Raw genomic sequence first — 19,103 nt, forward strand, 5'->3', positions numbered from 1 at the left:
TTTTAGTATAATGAAATCTAGCAGCAGTAAAAGTGTTGTACCTGAGAAAGTAATTTTGCCCCAAAGTTGAAAGCATTTATTATATCTCACTTAGTTCACTTATTCATTTTTTGTTTACTAGCCTGAATTTTCATCAGTGCAATAGATCTGTCAACATGCAAGACAGTCTGCTAAACATATAACAATTTACATATTCTACATTAGTTTACATATAAGAAATTGCATGTATTTAAAACAGACTATTATCAGGAAAATAATGTGTATGTAGCAGGAGATTTTTCCATTGTTCTCTGCCTATCCTCTTGGGGAATGTGGAATGGAGAGTGAGTTGTGTCATGCTGTATCAGGTATGTCTATGCCGTTGGTGCAGACATTTCCACAGTGTCTGCCTATGCTCTGAGCTGGCTACATTAGGAAAAAATGCTAGTTCAGAGGCTATGTAACTGCATTAATATGATTCTGTGCTTGATTAATAAACACTGCATCCCAGCCAAAACTTAGCAGAAGAAATTCACTGAAGACCACAGAGCTTCGAGAATAAGGCTTAGGTCATACTGGAATTTTTGTAGGATCAGGGCTGATTCTGGGAGAATGCTAGTGAATGAGTGGCAGCACAACACATCTATTTTACATCCTCTGCCAGATCTTTGTTAGTATTGGTATCACATCTAGTATCACTACTTCAAATTGCTCATATTACATATTATGCCTACCTAATATTTTTTTCTGTATTCAGAGATTAGAGGAACTGGGGGTGAAAATTTAAGTGTTTACATTGTTTCAAGCGGACAGAGAAAAGAACTAATTCACTCCATACATGTTTGATTATAACCAGCCTTCCAATTTGTGAATAAGATTTTTGACTATGCCAGACTGCTGTCAAGACCTTACTTTAAATAAGATGTTTTTCTTTTATGTGACATTTGCTGTAGTGATGCCAGAAATTACACCAAACACTATAATTTGAGTGCTGAATTACTTCAGCATTTTGAAGTACTTAATCAAATATTTTTTAAAAGATACACTTTTCAAATTGTGTAGTGTAAACTTGTGAATATACTTCAGTGAAATTTGCTTTGGACAAATACCATCTGCCCACTTGTTTAACTGTATGTTGGTTTTAAATATCAGTAATATTTAAGAAGTGGTATTTTAGTTTTTCTTGTTAGAACATTTTTGTAAACTGCTAAACTGTGGATGATGAGATTTAATTGTCAGACATGAGATAACAGAAAAGCTTCAAAATTCTACCTGAGCAGAGAAGCCTAACAGCTAATGTAGAAAACAGCATTTAAGTGTAAGGCTTCTATGGAGGCATGAAGTATTTTCTACTTTGCTTTTAATTGTGGTATGGTAATCAAATGATTGAAGTTTTTAGAAAACTTAAAATCTAGCGAGGATGCCAATTTAAGATTGTTTTATTACCAAGTTTGGTAATGCCAATGGCACTTAAAGATTTAAGTCCTGTCTCACATGGTAAGATGCTTGCTTGAAGTCTGAGACCAACAGAATTGTGCACTCTTGAGAACATCGTGAAAACAACAAAATACAAATTTTGGTACTTTGGGAACTAGGCAGCATAAATACATTAAGTATGAAGATTTAGCAGTATATACGTTATAGCTGCATTGTATCAAAATATGCATCTTGAGCATGTCACTTCTGCAAGCCTTTACCTTTTCTTCTACTATTTACATTTTTCTTCTCATTTAATCTCATAAAATAATACCCTATTCAGCACGCCTATTCAGCCTCCTCCCTGCTAAAGTGAATGCTTTTTCCTCTTGTCTCTCTGTCTGCAAAAGAAGAGAAGACAAAAACCTCACTGTAAACCAGCCTTGATTTTAATAGCAATCTTAAGCATGTGCAGAAAATCAACTGATACTAGAAAATTAACCGCATTTGAGACTGGGACTGTGCCTAAAAGCTACCAAAGTTCAAAAAAGACTCACTAGAAACTTCCACTGTTGCATATTAAAGTTTACACTGCTTTATAAGTCAGTGGGATCTGCTCTTTCAAATAAATGTTTTGAAACTCTAGGAATTATTTCTGAGATTGTATTATTTGAGTTGGCTAATAGTAAGTTTGATCTAGAATAGTTGGGTTTTTAACTGTAGCAAACTGAAAATTCAGTAATCAGTCCAAACCTGGAAGCTCATTCTGTAAGCAAATCTATTCAGTTATTCACAGTTAGTAAATATTTCCTCACTCTTACCTAAGTCGTAAGCAAAGAGGGGCTCCTCAGGAACTTAGGCCAGAGCTATGGTAACAGTTATTAAATAGAAGTTAAAGGTGCGAAGAAAACCAGAAGTAGAATTAGTCCTAAACAAAAATATACAAAATATTATTATATGTTATAAATTCTTTCAAGCATAAGTTTATTTCATATTGTGTTTTCTGGTATATTCGTTTTTATACTACGTTATAGTAAATTAATAATTTTATTTTCATAGACACAGTATTGCTAGAAGAAAAATTTTTTCTGGATTCTGGAAGAAGTGTGTTATCTATCTTAAATCTTAATTATAGAAAGTGGCATTATGTTCTTCATCTGTCACTTCTGATAGGAATTCCATTTTATTTTATGAAATATTAAGGCATATCAGAATTTCTTTTGTAATTCATAAGGATTTTATTTCCTTTGGAACAAAAAATAGTTTTTCTTTTCAAGATTTGAATCTCATTAAGTTTATTAAACTCAGTACTGCTTATCTCTAATTCCAAAAGAATGCAGTATAAACCAAATATTGATGAATAGATGGAAGTGTTATGTACTGCACAAATGCAGGAATATGTTTTAGGTCTCTTATTTTAATGCACAAAAACATTCAGTCGTAACTTACTTCATTTCAAACAAGGAGCGGGCCAGGGTTTTTCAGTTCTCTGTTTTCTGCTTTGGTATCTAGTCTAGCTGTATCATACATTCCTTGAAGTTTCTGTCCAGTAGGTCTTTTATCATATGAAACGTGTCATCTGAGTTGCTAAAGAATGCATTTGAGATAGTGACAAAAATTAATTGGTTCAACACATTTAAAACATACATAAAACCTGCTAAATAAACTGAGGTGCCTGTTAATACAGATTTATTTGTACACTTTCCTTGTTGTCTTACCATGTTTCTGAATGAACTTGTGATCATACATGCAAAGTGCACTACAGGAGTTAATGGGATTAGTTTTGTGAAGTTCAGCATATCAGGAATGTTTTGTAATGTAAAATACTTAAGTCTATTTATGTAAAAATCTTCATGCTAGCTGTACCTCATCAAAGAAGAAACATAAACCAAAATTCTTTAATTGATCCTTGTCAGCACTGTAGGCTCTTTCGCTTTTATAGTGACATTAAGTCTTCAGAAACAGCATGTATTTTTCTCTGTCACAATAGCTATTGTTTCTGCCCTTCTGAAGATTAGTGTGTTTCTGGTAATACTTTCAGCAAACCAAACTGCTCACAGCTTCATTATCTCTTAAAAAGGAAAGAAAATCCCTATATTTTATAGAGATTCTGCCTCCTTTATTACAAGGACGGTCATTATTACAAGGTTTGTCAAGACTGGTACAAATAACAAAATGATAAAATAACAATGTTTGTACTGTGGAAAATTATATTCATACTGTCAGAAAGGCATTTGTCTCAAATTGTACCTTATCTGTACCACAGTTGGTATACTTGCTAAGCCAAAGCTATCCCACCTGCAATGCTAGAAATGAAGCCCAGTTATTAAAGCCAGTATGAATGTGAGTGTAAGCACTGATTGTACGTTTATGATCTACCACAGTCAGCAGGCCTAGAACTCATACTTCCTGGTTTTCATAAAATGGAAGATAAAATTCAGTTGCAGTTTTGAAAAAAGAGTATGTCTGATGCAACTTTTGTTGAGTGGTTATTATGCTATTACATTTACCAGGTGCTATACAAATTAAGCTTTCAAGTATCAGACTTTCTCTTTTGCTCCAGTTCCTATTTAGGAGTTGATCCAAAACCATCCAGACTGCCATTCAGTTCAGTTCAGCACCCTTGCATCAAGTTCTGTCTCTGTTTTGCTGATGCAGTTTTGTAGCTAAAAACTGACATCATTTGAACTGTTCCCAATTTAAGTGTAAGGAACATAAACCCTTCTGTATTTTTTTAAAATCAACCTATTCCTTTTTGTTTTAAAGACTTCTGAATCTCCTCCTTAGTTTCAGGCTATCATTGGAAACCATGTCTCAAAACCAGTTTTAGATTAGATTACTAACCATCAGGTTGGCATCTGTTTCTCCTTAAAGGAATATTTCAGGATAGAAGAATATATCGGGAAGAAAATAAATTACTTAAATGCTAAAGTTTTTTGTCACCATAAGATGAAGGATCTCTTGGCAGTAACTCAAGCTGGCTGAGGCAAATAGCAAAGTACATACAAATTCTGTTAAAAGTAGGATGAAGTGTATTTTCAATAAGGAATACTGTCTTTTTCTTTTTTTCCTCACCTTCCTTACTGACAATGTACACAACAACTTGTTCAAACTAAGGAAAAAAAAAATTGTTCTGCTATTTACACTTTGTGATGAGATGCCTTTAGGGCACAAGTGTGCAGGATCCCTGTAACTTAAACTAGCATCTTCTGCATCCTGCAGTACTTAAAATAAGGCATATAGTTGTTATTTCACTGCTGTGCATCCGCATCATATTTCATTAATTTTTATCTGAATAAGTCCTCTTAGATTAAGGAGTTTGGAGCTCAAATATTTTAATACCAATGTAATGACCCTTGTACATTTGCTAGATCAGCAAACTGGACCTAAGTTGGTCAAGCTTGATGTGAAGGTCAAGTCCAATCATATAGTGCTGTCGTTCCTCTTTTTCCATCTCTATTGCAAAAGATTTGGAGAGGCTCTGGGATGCTGACAGGGAGATATGAAGTAGTAGCCAGGAACCTATTTTTACATTTTAAAAGGGTTTTTACATTTTGAAAGGTTTCTTCCCACCAACAAATCTTTCTTCCGGATGTTTTCTTCTGCTTGCTAGTTACCTAAGTTTATTCATGCGGACATGAAATATTTTTATCAAAGAATTGCTACTTATCAAAACTGAATATTTTAATTATTTTTAAAAGTAGACACTGTTTGTGGTTTTGAAATGATTGGAGTTTTCAAAAGTTTTTAAATATCTTAGAAACCCATTGACTTAGGGATCCTTCCTGTTGTATTACTTGCTTTTAATGTGGAGTAATAGGTTGTAAGACTTCATGGAAAATAGAAGCATATCTAAGTCATTTTAATGAAAGGTGCAGAAATATGATGTTTACAAGTGCATAACTGTTTTGGTTGACTCACTCTGAATTTAGTTCAGGTGGATCTGATTATCTTTTGTCTGACTTGTGAAGAGGCTTTCCTGGGAGGCAGAGAATGAAGTTAAGGTTTAGAGAAACCCTGACAGGTAAAGACCCAAGAAAACAGTAATCTCAAGAGAAGGCTTAAACTGAAATTTAAATTATTTGTGTTAACAGTAAGTGACTATTACATGAGTGTGATAAAAATACATAGACACACGACTACAGGGGACTTTAACCTATTTGTATGAGAATTATATTTGAGCTGCACTAGATTAAACTAAAATCATAGTCAAAAGACATGTATAGCTAAGGATCACATCTTCTTTAAATTGAGCATGTGTGTATTGAAGTTTATATCACAGGTTTAAATGGTTATGGCTGGCATTTTCATCAGTTTTCAAGAATACTATTCACAGTTCTTTTGCTTGTCATAGATGGATAATTATACTTATCGCTGGGTAATTTCAGAGTACCTATTTAGGTAAATTCACCTGAAAGTTGTTTTCTGTGAGAAAAGAGGTGGTTTTTTGTTCAAGTTAATCTAGAGGCTAAGTATCAGTCAAAAAAAAGGCAGTATGATGTTTCTACATAGTCAACAAGTTTGATTTGATACATGCATTTATGCAAAAACTAGTGGTTTTGTCTTCAGAAGGGGTTGGTCTTGGGTTAAGAATAGGAGCTTTTATTAGTAGAAGAGACTGAGGTAATAGGGAGAAAGATGGAACTGAGCCAGTATGATTTGTAGTTTTATACTGCACTTTGTTATTCTCTTCAGTTCATCTGATATTATGCAGCATGAGACTGTTATGGAAGATTTTATTTCATTCATTCAGCTGTTTATCAACCCTAAATGTCTGTGTATATACATTTATCTTTTCTGATCATTCTAGAAGATGGCTTTTTCTTTCTTTATCTTGGTGGTACCTGTATTCCTCTCTTCTTCATTATATCCAACATGTCAGCTAGACAATAGGAACAAACCAGCTCTGAATGGCATTATGTAGGCTTGATCTTTTTCCCTACTATTCTTTAAATACATACCTGCAATTAGTATATTAGGATGAAAAGGAAGTTAAAGATTTTATTTGTTGAAAACATATAAACAAATATTTTATACATAGATATTCAATTACAAATTTATTTCCTCTTATTATGAAATGCTACGTTTATAAACTTTATAGGAAGCTTTAGTTGAGAGATAAATTTGGTTTGGAATCGGAAATTTTCTCTGTATAGTTATCAGCAGTCGTCTAAAAGAAACTATTTCAGGGTTTGATTTAGATATACAGTTCATCAGGCTGTATATCCTGAAATTTCTTGAAACAATTTCCTCTCTATATATTTTCAGTTAACCATTTGCAATGACCATATGTATGTTTTATTCTTCTGTTCCTTATCAGTAATAACAATCTTGTAAATATGTGTAAATAAATTTAGAGTATAATAAATGGGTATGTGGAATGTCTTAATGTTATTCAAGAGGAAGAAAATGCGAAAAGATGGTGTTGATTAATTTTCAAATGCAGTTTTGTCCTGTTAAATTATTAATCTGTTATGACAGTGGAATTCTGCAGAGAACAAACTGTTAAAAAACGACAAAGAAGAGTAGCTGTTGACTAGTCCAGATATTACTTTGTTACTAGAGAGGTTTTTTCCTAATTGACAAGATGGACTCTTTAAAGTAAAAATGTTACGGGTTTTTTCCCTATCGCAAGATCAAGATTTTGATTTCTGGCTGCTTCAGCCTACAAAAAAGGAAAGCAAATTTTGTCTATAGGCAATATTTGTCTACTCTGTAACAAATAGTCAAAGAATATTAATATACATAGTAGTTTGGCTGCTCCGAGGAAGATCTTCAGAAATGAAGGTAAACCTGTTAAAGGAATTTCAACAATTTTCAATTCTCCTCTTAACATGGGAGCTTTTATTTCTGTTACCCTTCTTTCCTGGCTCTGTAGTAAAATAAAATTGTAACAAAAATTTTTGGACTCGTCTGCCCACTACAGTGCTGTGTTTTTCATTTCAACAAGTAGCAAATCATTCTACTTGCTGAGAAAGCAGTAGAACTGAAACATTTTATGGAACTGTTTTGCTCAGTATTTCAGAAGTCACAAACGACCTCCAAAATTATACTAAATCATAAAACAAAATTTAATTTAACCAAGTATGTTTCCTTATTCAGAGGAGGAACCTGCTCCAAACAGTGTTGTTGAAGAATATCTTCAGGAGAAGAGAAAATATGAAGACAAGCGGAAGCAGCAGCCAAAGAAAGGGGTTTCTCGTGAAGATCAGGTAATAGTTTGACAACCTGGGGAAAAAAAATTCCAGAAAAACTTCTGAAAATGTATCTCTCTTCATTTGTGTATAACGTTTTAAAATCCATTATATTTCCTTTTCCATTAAAAGAATCTTATTATTTGTAAAAATAAATATGTACTCTTCAATCCCCTATTTTGATTTACCAGGTAGACAGGTAAGTGAAGTTTCAGTGTATATTTGAAAGTGCTATCAGTTTAGTCATTACAATCTTCCAAAAGGAAATGCTACCCATGAGGAGGTATCCTTGATTACATTAGAAGAGTTTGCATTTCTATACAGTGCTTTCCTTGGCTCTGTGTCTTGCCATAAGATAACATTGGGGCAGAAGTCTGCATACTTGGCATCTGTCCAAGCTGGGTTTTTTAACTTTTTAAAGTATGCTTTAAAGAGATGAAATTAATCCATGCCTTTTGGTGTCACGAAATGAACAGAAATAGTTTTTATCTGTCCTGTAAGAAGAAAACCCTTTTTAAATACAATGAAAATTATTTTTCAAAATTGGTTAGGATGTATGTAGACTTTAGTGTGCAAATATGATCAAAGTAAAGCTTGACATAAATATTTGTTTTCTCTAAAATAGGAAAGTTTGAATCTGTTAAATATATGAAACTGCCTGTGAAGTGGGAAACACCATTGCCTTAAAATCTGTGCAGCACATCAAACACATTGGTTTATAAGTGCATGTCAGTTCAGCTACGAAGATGTTCACATTCAACTGTTGAAGCTAGGAGGTTGGAAACTTGAGGCTTAATAACTTCAAAGCAGAGGTTGGCAAACCTTTATACATGCAGCAAGCTGATTTAGCTGTCAACTAAGACGTTTATGGAAACTTTGTACATTCAAAAGCCCATTAACCTTGAATCAAAGTATACTAAAGCTCTGTTGGTAATGTGGATCGAGGGACTTAAAACCACTTCTGTGGAATTTCTATCAGCCCCATCCTGGGTATCATAAGAAAGGAAAATGAGATGACAGGGATGTATATTTTATTAGATCTTAATTTTTATTTATGTAACCCTGCTGGGAACTATTCAATAATAATTAATCAAGTTCTTATAGTCCATTTCACTTGTGGAGAGCCTCTTCTAGCCTTGCATCCCTCCTACATTGTCATACAGCACAATACCATTTTCCATCCTCTGTACAGGAATTAAAGAAGAGAGGGAAAGGTATGTGTCTCCTTACAGTGCTAGGTATTGAAAATCCTAACTTTATAATTCTACAAGGATCAGTTTGTAAAGTTATTTGATCCACAGTATGGCATCTAATCACTCACTGCAAAAAGGCATTCTAAGATATTTTGAAATTATTTCTATCACCAGGTCTATTCACAGGAATGCTGACACAAGAGAAAATTAGACAAGACACAAGGAATGTGGTTTGGTGGGTCACAATTTCATGTAAAAAGGGTTAGTTTGTTTTCTTCTGACAGCCTAGGCAGAGATTTGTTGTCTCAGATGTTGCAAGTATGGGGTTTGTTTGCAATAATATGGAAAGCTGTAGAACCTGAATGATTTTCAGGTCCAGCTGTCTTTGAAATTTTCCTCTCTCCCATCTTAAACAGAAGATTTAACAGAAAATAAGGAAAATAATGCAAAAAAAAACCCTCCAAAACCTGCCTTTGGCAGTACTAAAATATGTTTTTGAAAGAATTCAAAAGCCAGGAAACTCCTAAAATTAAGATTGCTCCCAGAAGGAAATTTGATTCCAGTGAACACTTATGGTATTTCCTATTTCTGTTTTCTATTCTTGTTTAGTTTTTATTATTTTAAATTTTAAAAACTTGACCAAACAAAACTAAACAGCCATACAGAGGTGTTTTACAACATAGGTGGCCAGCCTATCACCTACAGATCAGATGTAGCCTCCCACTTAAATTCAGTCAAGTGCTTATTCTCCGATGCTTTCCTTTTCAGGAACGTCTCAAATATCAGCAAGAAATAAGCTGTGGGCTCTGTGAATTATTCTTATGGTCTGCCCTTTTTTTGAAGAGCCCACTCTCCCATCACAAGGCACAGGCACACAATTCTTGTATAATCAAAATCTAATTCCAGACAATCAGAAACAAGACCTCTGGTACAATCTTCATGTGTCACCTGATACTTAGTGACTTCGTTGTAGCTGAAAGACCAGGCAATGTCAGCTGGAGAATAAAATACCAAATATAAAGCAGTATGAGCTTAATGTATGCAGCATAAGAATGTGTATCTGTAATTAGTTAAGGTGGTTCATTGTGTTTGAGTCAAAAGCTTTGAATTTTTGTCATTGTCAGTACATAATTTAAAAGGTAGCAATGTGAAGTATATAAATATCAAACTGGGTCATCAAAGCTTGAATGATTTGTAGTTTATACAATGGATTGCTTTACAAGAAGAAAGTTAAAGGTTCAAACAGTAAACTCATCGTCAGCAGTCAGTATTGTTTAGTCAGCTGTATTATTCTGTAAGTAGACACAAGTTTTTGTTCCTTAAATATGCATTTGGATTTCACTAGATGGCCAGACAGGTGCGCTCTCACACCTGTGGGGCACCCTCCCAGCTGCCTTTTGCTGTTTGAACATTGCTTGCCTGCTCTCGCTTGTTCTCTGGATGGGTGCTCACAATGCAATCTTGCTCTCTTGACACCCCTGCCCCTCCCACCCCCCACTGCCTCTCACTCTCTCACTTGCACTATTTCTCAAAATAGTAATAGGTTAAAGACGCTGTATATACCTGTTGTTGTGTATAAATATACATAACGTCTCTAAAACCGTGTATTTAATTTCAGACACTGGCACTGTTGGACCGGTTTAAATCAAAGTTAACCCAGGCAATTGAAGAAACTCCTGAAAATGAGATTTCTGAACCTGAAGTAGATAATGACGAAGGATGGTGAGTTTTTTGGATTTGGATTTCTGTGTTTACTGCTGGAAATCCTACTGCACTAAGATAGTTTCACTGTTAAGCGTAAATTTAGTAAGTATCAGAAACACCAAATGTGAAGACAGCTGCTACAACAGGAGTTACCTAAAATGTACTGGTTTAGGACTCTGGAAAATAAGGCTGGAGAGTAGAATATATTTTGTTTTATGTAGTTGTAAGTCCTACTAAAAGTGTGTTGGGGGCGGTAAGTATTTTAAAGACTGATGGATGAGATGAAGATAGACTGATAGACTCATCTGAGCTGTAGAGTGACCCCAAGGAGGCAGGGTAGCACTGGAATTGATAAAGCACTGCAGAATTTATGACCTAAACAACTTCCAGTCAGGGAAGCAACTTGTACTGTGTTGTCTCATGTTCATCTTCCATGCAAAGAACCCACCTTAGTTAAGGGAGAGGATCAAAATCAATGTGATTTGACGTGTGATCCTGAAGTCCTTAGACTGCAAGCTGTTGCATGATACTAAAAGTATCTGCATAAAATGACTAGAGAAAAAGTAAATAAACATAGTAAAAATGTTTTGTAAGGACAGGTCATCTTTTTTTAATAAGGTGAACAATATAGCTGGTCTAATAGAATAGGCTGTCGGTCTACAACTTTTTCCATAGTTTTATGCATAAGCCATCACATCTACAGCAAAACTACCACTAAAACAGAAACTTTAACAAAGTTCTTGGCAAGTGTTTTTAGACAACTAGTATTTATGTATCTTAGGTAACTTAAAATTTTTAAGTGAAAATATGTCAGGTGTACCCTTATGATCTTCCTAAGGGCTCCCTTGGTAGAGGAAAACCAGTAGGATACCTGCCCCAAAATCTCCAAACTAGCATGAGTAACTAGAACTAAAAAAAAATTGAATTACAGTAAGGGAGAAAAAGTAAAATGTAGGAACATGTACATTGGACACCTTTTTTAAATAGAAAATAAATGATGTAACTAAATGTGATTAAAGTGTACCACATCTGTTTTGAGAGGACTCAAACAAAAGTATAAGAGAACCATGTTAATGAAGATTTTCTCAGATGAGAAGACAGGTAGCATTAGTAGGAAATGCAGACTGTCAAAATAACTTAGTTATTTTTATCGTCATTCTGCAAATGAAAAAGATGTGCATACCGAAGTGAGAAAAGACACCAAAGGCACCAAAAAAGACTGTAAATGAAGATAATATATGGAAGGAAAAATGTTTTTTACATCACTTTTTTTTTTTTCACTTTTTCCACTTATTGATAAATGAAATTCTTCAACTATCTGTAAGTTACACATCAAGTTACAGTAAGCTGTATTATTAAAATGTTTATTTTTTTAATATGTTGAATCAGAATATCTTAAGACTATTTGAAGCTACATTGCATAAAAATAATTAAAAAAAAATTATAGGTCATGAGAGGTAAGCTGAATTGTAAATTCCGAGACCAGTTGTGTTGATGAGTCTAAAATTTTAGATTTCTCTTAGATAACATTTCCTTTATTGTTTGTGTGATATAAATAATAAATCATTGCATATATTTTAATTTAGGAAGATAAAGCTGCACAGGTTCTGCAAACACACCTTCACACCTTCTCTCTGAAAAGTGAAAACTGAATGACACTGAGTCCTCACAAGGGAAATTCTAAGATTTGCAGAAAGCTTCAGGCACATGTACCGGCAGAGGGAGTAACACCAGTAGTACAGCACTTTGTGTATAATTCTTACAGTTTATATAACAGCATTTTTACATAAGCAGCATGTAATGAGCGCATTTATTTTTTCAGTGTTTCTTTGTAGGCATTAGTGTAGTTTACTTTCATCTTAACAGATATACTGGATTTTCATCACTGAAAATGCTCTTAACTGTTACAAAGTAGGCTATTAAAAATCTTGTGATTCAAAACAATAGCAATTCAAGTATTTAGCTTTTTATTTTAGCAATTATATTCTTTTTTTTTTTTTTTCAAGGAAGAATTGAACATTTCTCCTAGCTTTAGAGTCTAACCAAATCCTCTCTGTCTGTCTCTCTCTTTATTTATTTAGTTAGTTGGTTATCTATCTATTTACTTATTTGTTGTACCTAGGAAGAATGGTATTTTAAAATATAAATGCAGGTTAGGTTTCTGAAGTGCAACTTACCTTTCTACTTTTAATGTTAATTCCATTATCTGGAAATACAGCCTTTCTTCCTTTGCTCATGTTCTTTGGCTATTTTGATAAATCAAAATACAAACAACTTGGCTTTGGACTAATGTTTTTGAAACAACAGTGAAAATTTCCTAAATCTTGCCCCTTTGAAGATAACTCTTATTACTAACTTGCTCTAATTTTAAGTTTGTTCTTGACACCATCTATTTAGTTGCTTCTTCAAACCACAGTCTTTCTTCATCATGTCTTTTCCTATCTCAGACTCTTTGAGGATGAGGGATAACATACAGCATGAACTTTGAGGTCCTTGGATTTCACTGATATTTTGAGATCCTTCTGAGGTACCAGATGTGCTTCTGAGTTCTTCAAAAATTCTAGAATAGACAATTTCAGTTGGAAGGGACCTACAACAATCATCTAGTCCAACTGCCTGACCAATTCACAGGTGATCAAGTTAAAGCATGTTATTAAGTGCATTGTCCAAATGCTTCTTCAGCTCTGACAGTCCTCCCTTATGCAGCCTTTCCATGAGCCTGAAGGACTGGTCTTCATGTCTGGTATTTTCTTGTCACAGTAATATAACCAGTCTTTCAAAGACTTTATAGAGTCCAATCACTATCTTTCCTATTCCTTTTTGAGTAACTACTGACACCTAATTGGCAATAATTCTTTTCTCTGTAAGTAATTCATATTGAATGAAGAAAAGTGCTGCAATTTCAGATTATGAACTTGTATTTTTGTTCAGAAAATAGTATTGGATTCAGAATTGCACTAATACAAAGACTTAGAATAATATGAAACTGCATAATAGACTAAAATTAACATCAAGTTATTAATTTTGCAGCTCAGTAGATGTGCATGTTTACAGACAGATGAAACAGTATTTTCAAATAATTTACTTTGAAGCTAAATAGATTGTAAAATGGACATGTTCTAGAAATTGCCTATAAAGACGTGCAACATTAGCAAAGCAATGAAGTCTTCTAGAAGCTATTAATGATTGCTAGAACCACTTGGAAAGTTAAATTTCACTTTTTGGGATAAGAGTTTACATTTTCAGTGTCTTTGTATTGGAATATTTGAGATAACTATAGTGACTTTACAGTTTTAAATTATTTCTCAAGAATCTACTCCAATCTACTCCTCAAAAGACAATAATTCTACTTTATTTGATGTTTATTAAATATAATTAGTGTATGGTATATGCACATATGATGTGCACAAATTACGTGATTCCTCCAGCCCATTTTGTAGGACATAGTTGCTGTTTTTATGGGAAGTGAAAGCCTGCCAGTATGCTTTGCTCTACTGTCAGGGTGTGTTATCTGAGGTAAAATGATTGCCTCTAAGACATTTTTATGTGTCCACATGAGTGGCCACACATTGAGGTATGATTTTCATTTTCTGTCAAGATAGAAACCATTACCAATTTGTTATGTTTTCTTTTATTTGGCAAACTTCTCTCTGCATATTTGGCTGAGCTGCTGTATTGGCATGGAGCATAGCAGACATTTGGGCACTTTTCAGCAGCATTCTACTTTTTATGCAGGAAAAAAAGAAGAAATATGACTCTATTGTAAATAGTGTATATGGTGTTAGATAATTATTACCAGATTTTACTGTCTAAGAAGGCATTTGAGGAAGTGTTGTGAAGAAAGCTGAAGAGAAATGCGTAATACTAACCTTTAACATGAAATACCAGAATCTTTGCTGAGACATTCTATTGCAAACTCTACTGCTATGTGAGAATGATTATATATATCTCTCTCTGCAGCAATCAGAAGTATCAAAAAATATCAAAAAAAGTATCAAAATATACATGGTATGCACTGCCAGAAAGGATACTCATAGCAATAAAGATGTCTGCAAACAAGTAGACCAACACATTTTTAACAACATCTGGGTACCTCAGGAAGACATGCTTGAACCTAGTTCTTCCAGGCACAAACATTATTGTCCCTTTGGTTCCATATTGACAACTATTGTTTATGCTTTTCGTTTAATGATTTGTCAGATGTCTTCATTAGTTTGATCATTAGTTGTTCTTTATTTGCAGTCCAAATAAGAGAGAGTCAGATGTATGACTTCATTCTTCTCTATCACAAAGTTTGTATGGAGTGCAGCAGAGGTAGGTAGAGATGATCTGGCAGAACTCAGTCGCTCATTCTGGGCCTATGGTCTTACCCAAGAAGGCTTTTTCCCAAAATGTTGATGAGATCTATCACAGCGGCAGTGAGGTGATGTCTCACTATGAAAACCAAATATGTCACAGCAAAAGACCCAAGTGGACTAATTAATCTACTTGGTACTTCCCATATGGATAACTGGATAGGCCTGAATTTGAAAGTGAAAACACTGCACAGGCTACACTTTATACACAGCATTTCTGCTTCCCATCTTTTTATGTTTGGACTGCTTATACATATAGTTGCATGAATGTGACACCCAGTCAGGTTGTAGTGCCACTTCAGGGCTCTGATTATAATATCAAATAGTTGCAGCTATAGTAAAACCCAAATTTCAGTCTACAAAGTGTTATGGCAACTTCAGATAATGAAACTGATGATGCAGGTCCTGTGAAAACAACATAAAATATTTTCCATAGAGAGAATCCAGCTGTGGGAGAAAAAAATACAAATGCAATCAAGTATATTCAATGATTGATTGCTTTAATTAATCTGTGCAAAATATTCCTCTTCAAATAGGATAATAGTGGTACTTAATATGCTGAAACACCCTCCCATCAAGTAATTTTGAGAGTTCTGAGTGGTTCATCTCTCTTTCAAAGCATGAAATCCAAGACTAGATACAACACTCAGCTAAGTCTTTGTCAGTGTTGAGTGGAAGGATTACTTTATTTGTCATGGTTTCCAATCCTTCTGAGCCAGAAATCTTTTCCTACTGAACAGTTGCCTAACCTAGCTCTGTCCTGTACCCATGCTGTTGAATGCTCTTATTGAAATTCAGCCATTGCACTTTCTGAATTGTATCCTATTTTTCATACTACTACTCCTGTCTGCCAAAATCACGTAAGTTCTAAGTACTCCAGTAAACTTTCAAAACACATCTTCACAAAACTTCATAATATACATGTGTTCTGTAATCATACTCTTCTCCAGTAAAGTCATAAGAGGACGTGAACTAACCAACCCTACCACATTAATCTTTTCACTTTGGCATTCAAGTATGGCTATCTTCTTCTACAAATAGGGCTCTCCAAGCTGAATTCTTACACCTTTATGAAATGTAAGAAATATATATCTACACTTTTCCAGGTGGAATACTGGTATTTGTGGAAGGACCACAGTCTCTGCTATGAAAATCCATCTGTCATATCCTTAACCAAAATTCTGGACTGTCTTCTGCTCTTCTCTCTCTGATCTTTGAAAACAAGCAGAGGCTTCCTGAAACTGCTAGATTTATTGACATACTGAAGTGTTTCTATTCCTATGAGAAATTCTACAATCCTGACAAGTTTTGAGCTGATGGAATTTTCTGCAGAAAAGAACCCACCATTTTCTTTCTTTAAAGCTCACCTGGTTGCCAGATTAATTTACCATATTTCTATGAAGGGTCACTGTTGTTTGTGCATTCTCACAATAAAATGCACAAGGAAGTTTACGAACAAACGTATGAAGTGCATGGTTCATTTAATTAATAGCAAATGCTGCCAGTGCTTCATAACTGAACCATTGCAGTGTTTCCTGAGTGAAATGTAAGGTGTTGGATGTGAACTACAAAGTTTCTTAATCTTTGAAAGAGATCAACTTCTTCCTTCCACATGGAACACTATCACAGCTGTAACTAAGCAACAAATGTAAATGAGACAGTCACTTAAGTATTTTTAGGAGGATGTCTAGACTCTGAAACTTATTCTTTCTTTTTATACAAAGTAACATAAGTCCATTCAGCTTTCAGATATAATGTGGGACAAGAAAGAATGAGTAAAATGGGAATTTGGAATGAGGTGATGTTTTTTCATGTGGTTTTTCAGTTTTTAAATTCTTATGGTTAGTTACCTTGTTGAGTCTAAATGTTGGTTAATTTGAGGGGTAGGAAAACTAGGCGTTTTTTTAAATCAAAGTGAATAAGTCAATGCTTGAAAATACCTTTCAACTTACAGTCATTAGCTTGTTGTGAAAATTGTGTGGGAGTAAAGGTCTTCCATCTCAAACAAAAGGGCATTTCACATCTTGATTAATAGATTGCTTCATGTGCAGGTTGTGTAATTAATGATTTTGGTGTGACTGTTGTAATCTTATTTATGAAAAACCTCGTTTAAGATTGTGAGGATTAAAAACAATTCAAGTGGGAATTTATTGCCACTGTTAACTTAGACTGTTTAAAATCTTGTGGCTCTTAGAAGGCTTTTAAAAGTACCTTCTTCTTGGTCACAACATATTTTTTTGATTTGCACAGTGATGCTTTGCATAGATCTGATCACCTGATTATAGCAGAAAATAAAGGGAATGGTTCTGGGTTTTTTAATTTATTGCTTCTGTGGACAAAATCCTCAATGATGTTCAGTGCTACCCATTTGAAGTGCAGTCTGGTGTATATATGTCAAATTCTATGATCTGTTCCTAGTTCTGAATTTTGCAAAACTACCAGTGAGGCCATTTAAATATTGTGACAACATTGGGCGCTAATGCCAAGCCCTTTCTGCCAGGATGTTCATTCCAATTTGACTGTATAATTTTTTACCCAGTTTCTAGAAATAGTTATATTTTACACCAGAGCAAACAAAAAATATATATTCGGTGAAGGTATTCTCTGTCCTGCATCAATAGTTGTGTCATTTATCTTCTCTTAAAAATATTTTTGTTGATAATACAAGGAAAACTTCACTCAGAATATTTAGCATTGGTTTCCATGAGAAATCTGGTGCAGTAAGGAGTGGGAACACACAGTATATAATTTATTTTTTATTCTCCCAGTAAAAGGAATTGTGGCTGAGAGATTTGGGTCAAAAAAAAGTGTCAATGCACCTCCTTTCTAAGGTGTATTGTAGAAAGTAGGCTAGAATTGGTTTGGGTTTGGGGTTTTATTTTATTGAGATAGCAATTTCAGAATCAGGTAAATGTTGAGTTAGCCAGACTGGTTTTATATTGCAAGATTTCATTTATACTAAGAACTAAATCACGATGCACACTGTTAGTATCTACTCCACATAAATTCGATGTCTTCCACGTTTTCTTTCCTGTTTAATACAGCATCTACTATTACACTTTGCATAGTGAAATTCTTCTGGATAAACAACTAAAAATATTGGTTATATTTCTTTCATAAACCTACATTTATACACGTTTTCTAAAGTGCAGTCTCCTTCTTTGTTATAATACCACAAACTGAGGATTATGAAGTATGGCTTCCTCAAGATTAGCAGCAGTCTCTGCATATTCAGTTGCAGAAGCTTAACTGTGACAAACACAGTAAGCTCCTGAAACCTAAGCAGCAGTCTTTCTCACATGCCGATGCTAGCTTAGGGAATGAAAGAAAAAGTGCTGCAGTAATTTATGCCAGTGAGGCACAAAGATGGATTAAAGCCATGTTTACTCCCCTCCTCCCATCCAGACTTGAGCCAACGTTCCTCCACTAGTCTGGAAAAACTGGCTCTATATTAGGTGTCTCCTGCTAAGGCCATTGATTTACTCAACTATATTTTTAAAAAGTTGACAAAATATTGACTTGATTGTTACAAAGGGTAAATGAACGCCAGAGGTCTGTATTAAAAACACATTGGAAAGAGGGGGTTCTTTTCTGTTTGGCAAAAAAATAAGTGTTTGTTTGGGTTTTAGTATTGCCACTAACACTTAAAGGAAGAAAGAAAAAAAAAAACATAACCTTCTGCTGTAAATCTTGTTTTGTTTTGTTTTGTTTTGTTTTTCAATTTTTCCTCTTATTTTCTCTCCACCTTCACTCCTGTGCTGCTAGAATTAAAATATGGTCAGACCTTAATATGTAAATGCTAGCTGCTAGTCCATTGCTTCAGTCATTAATTTTGTATTCACAAATTGTTCTTCTGCTGAAGTTGTATATTTATTGCTTCTAGCTGTTCAGCATGCCTGAGAAACTCAGAGCACTTGGGGTTGGTTTTTTGTTTGTTTATTTTTTCTTATTTCCACCATGCCTAAGTGTATTTGGACTAGGCAGCTGGGCCTGGAATTGACTACTGTTTGACTTAAATGCAGAGATGGCCCATGCTTTACTCAAGGGATATCTAGTATTACATTTACTGTCTGGAAATTTTACATTTTATTTATTGCCAGCAAACCTAGTGAAGAATGAAGGAATAATCTAAATCTTTAATAGCCTAGCTTAAAGTTCCTGCATATTTACACACCTTTTCAAGCACCCCAACTTCATCTCATTCAATGACATCTTTAAACAGTAAGGATTTGGAAGTATGCAATATGGGAAGAGGGAGGGTC

General features: G+C 34.3%; 1 protein-coding gene across 1 annotated transcript in view; it reads left to right on the forward strand.

Moving 5' to 3' along the window:
• CWC27 (CWC27 spliceosome associated cyclophilin) overlaps nt 1–19,103 on the forward strand; it is a 116,891-nt gene that overhangs the window by 88,600 nt on the left and 9,188 nt on the right. The window contains exons 12-13 of the mRNA XM_033009153.2: nt 7,498–7,607; nt 10,401–10,504. Of these exons, the coding sequence (XP_032865044.1) occupies nt 7,498–7,607; nt 10,401–10,504 (214 nt within the window). The remainder of the gene's footprint in view (nt 1–7,497; nt 7,608–10,400; nt 10,505–19,103) is intronic.

This window comes from Tyto alba, unplaced genomic scaffold (assembly GCF_018691265.1).
Source record: "Tyto alba isolate M040663 unplaced genomic scaffold, T.alba_DEE_v4.0 Super-Scaffold_42, whole genome shotgun sequence".
NCBI lineage: Eukaryota > Metazoa > Chordata > Aves > Strigiformes > Tytonidae > Tyto > Tyto alba.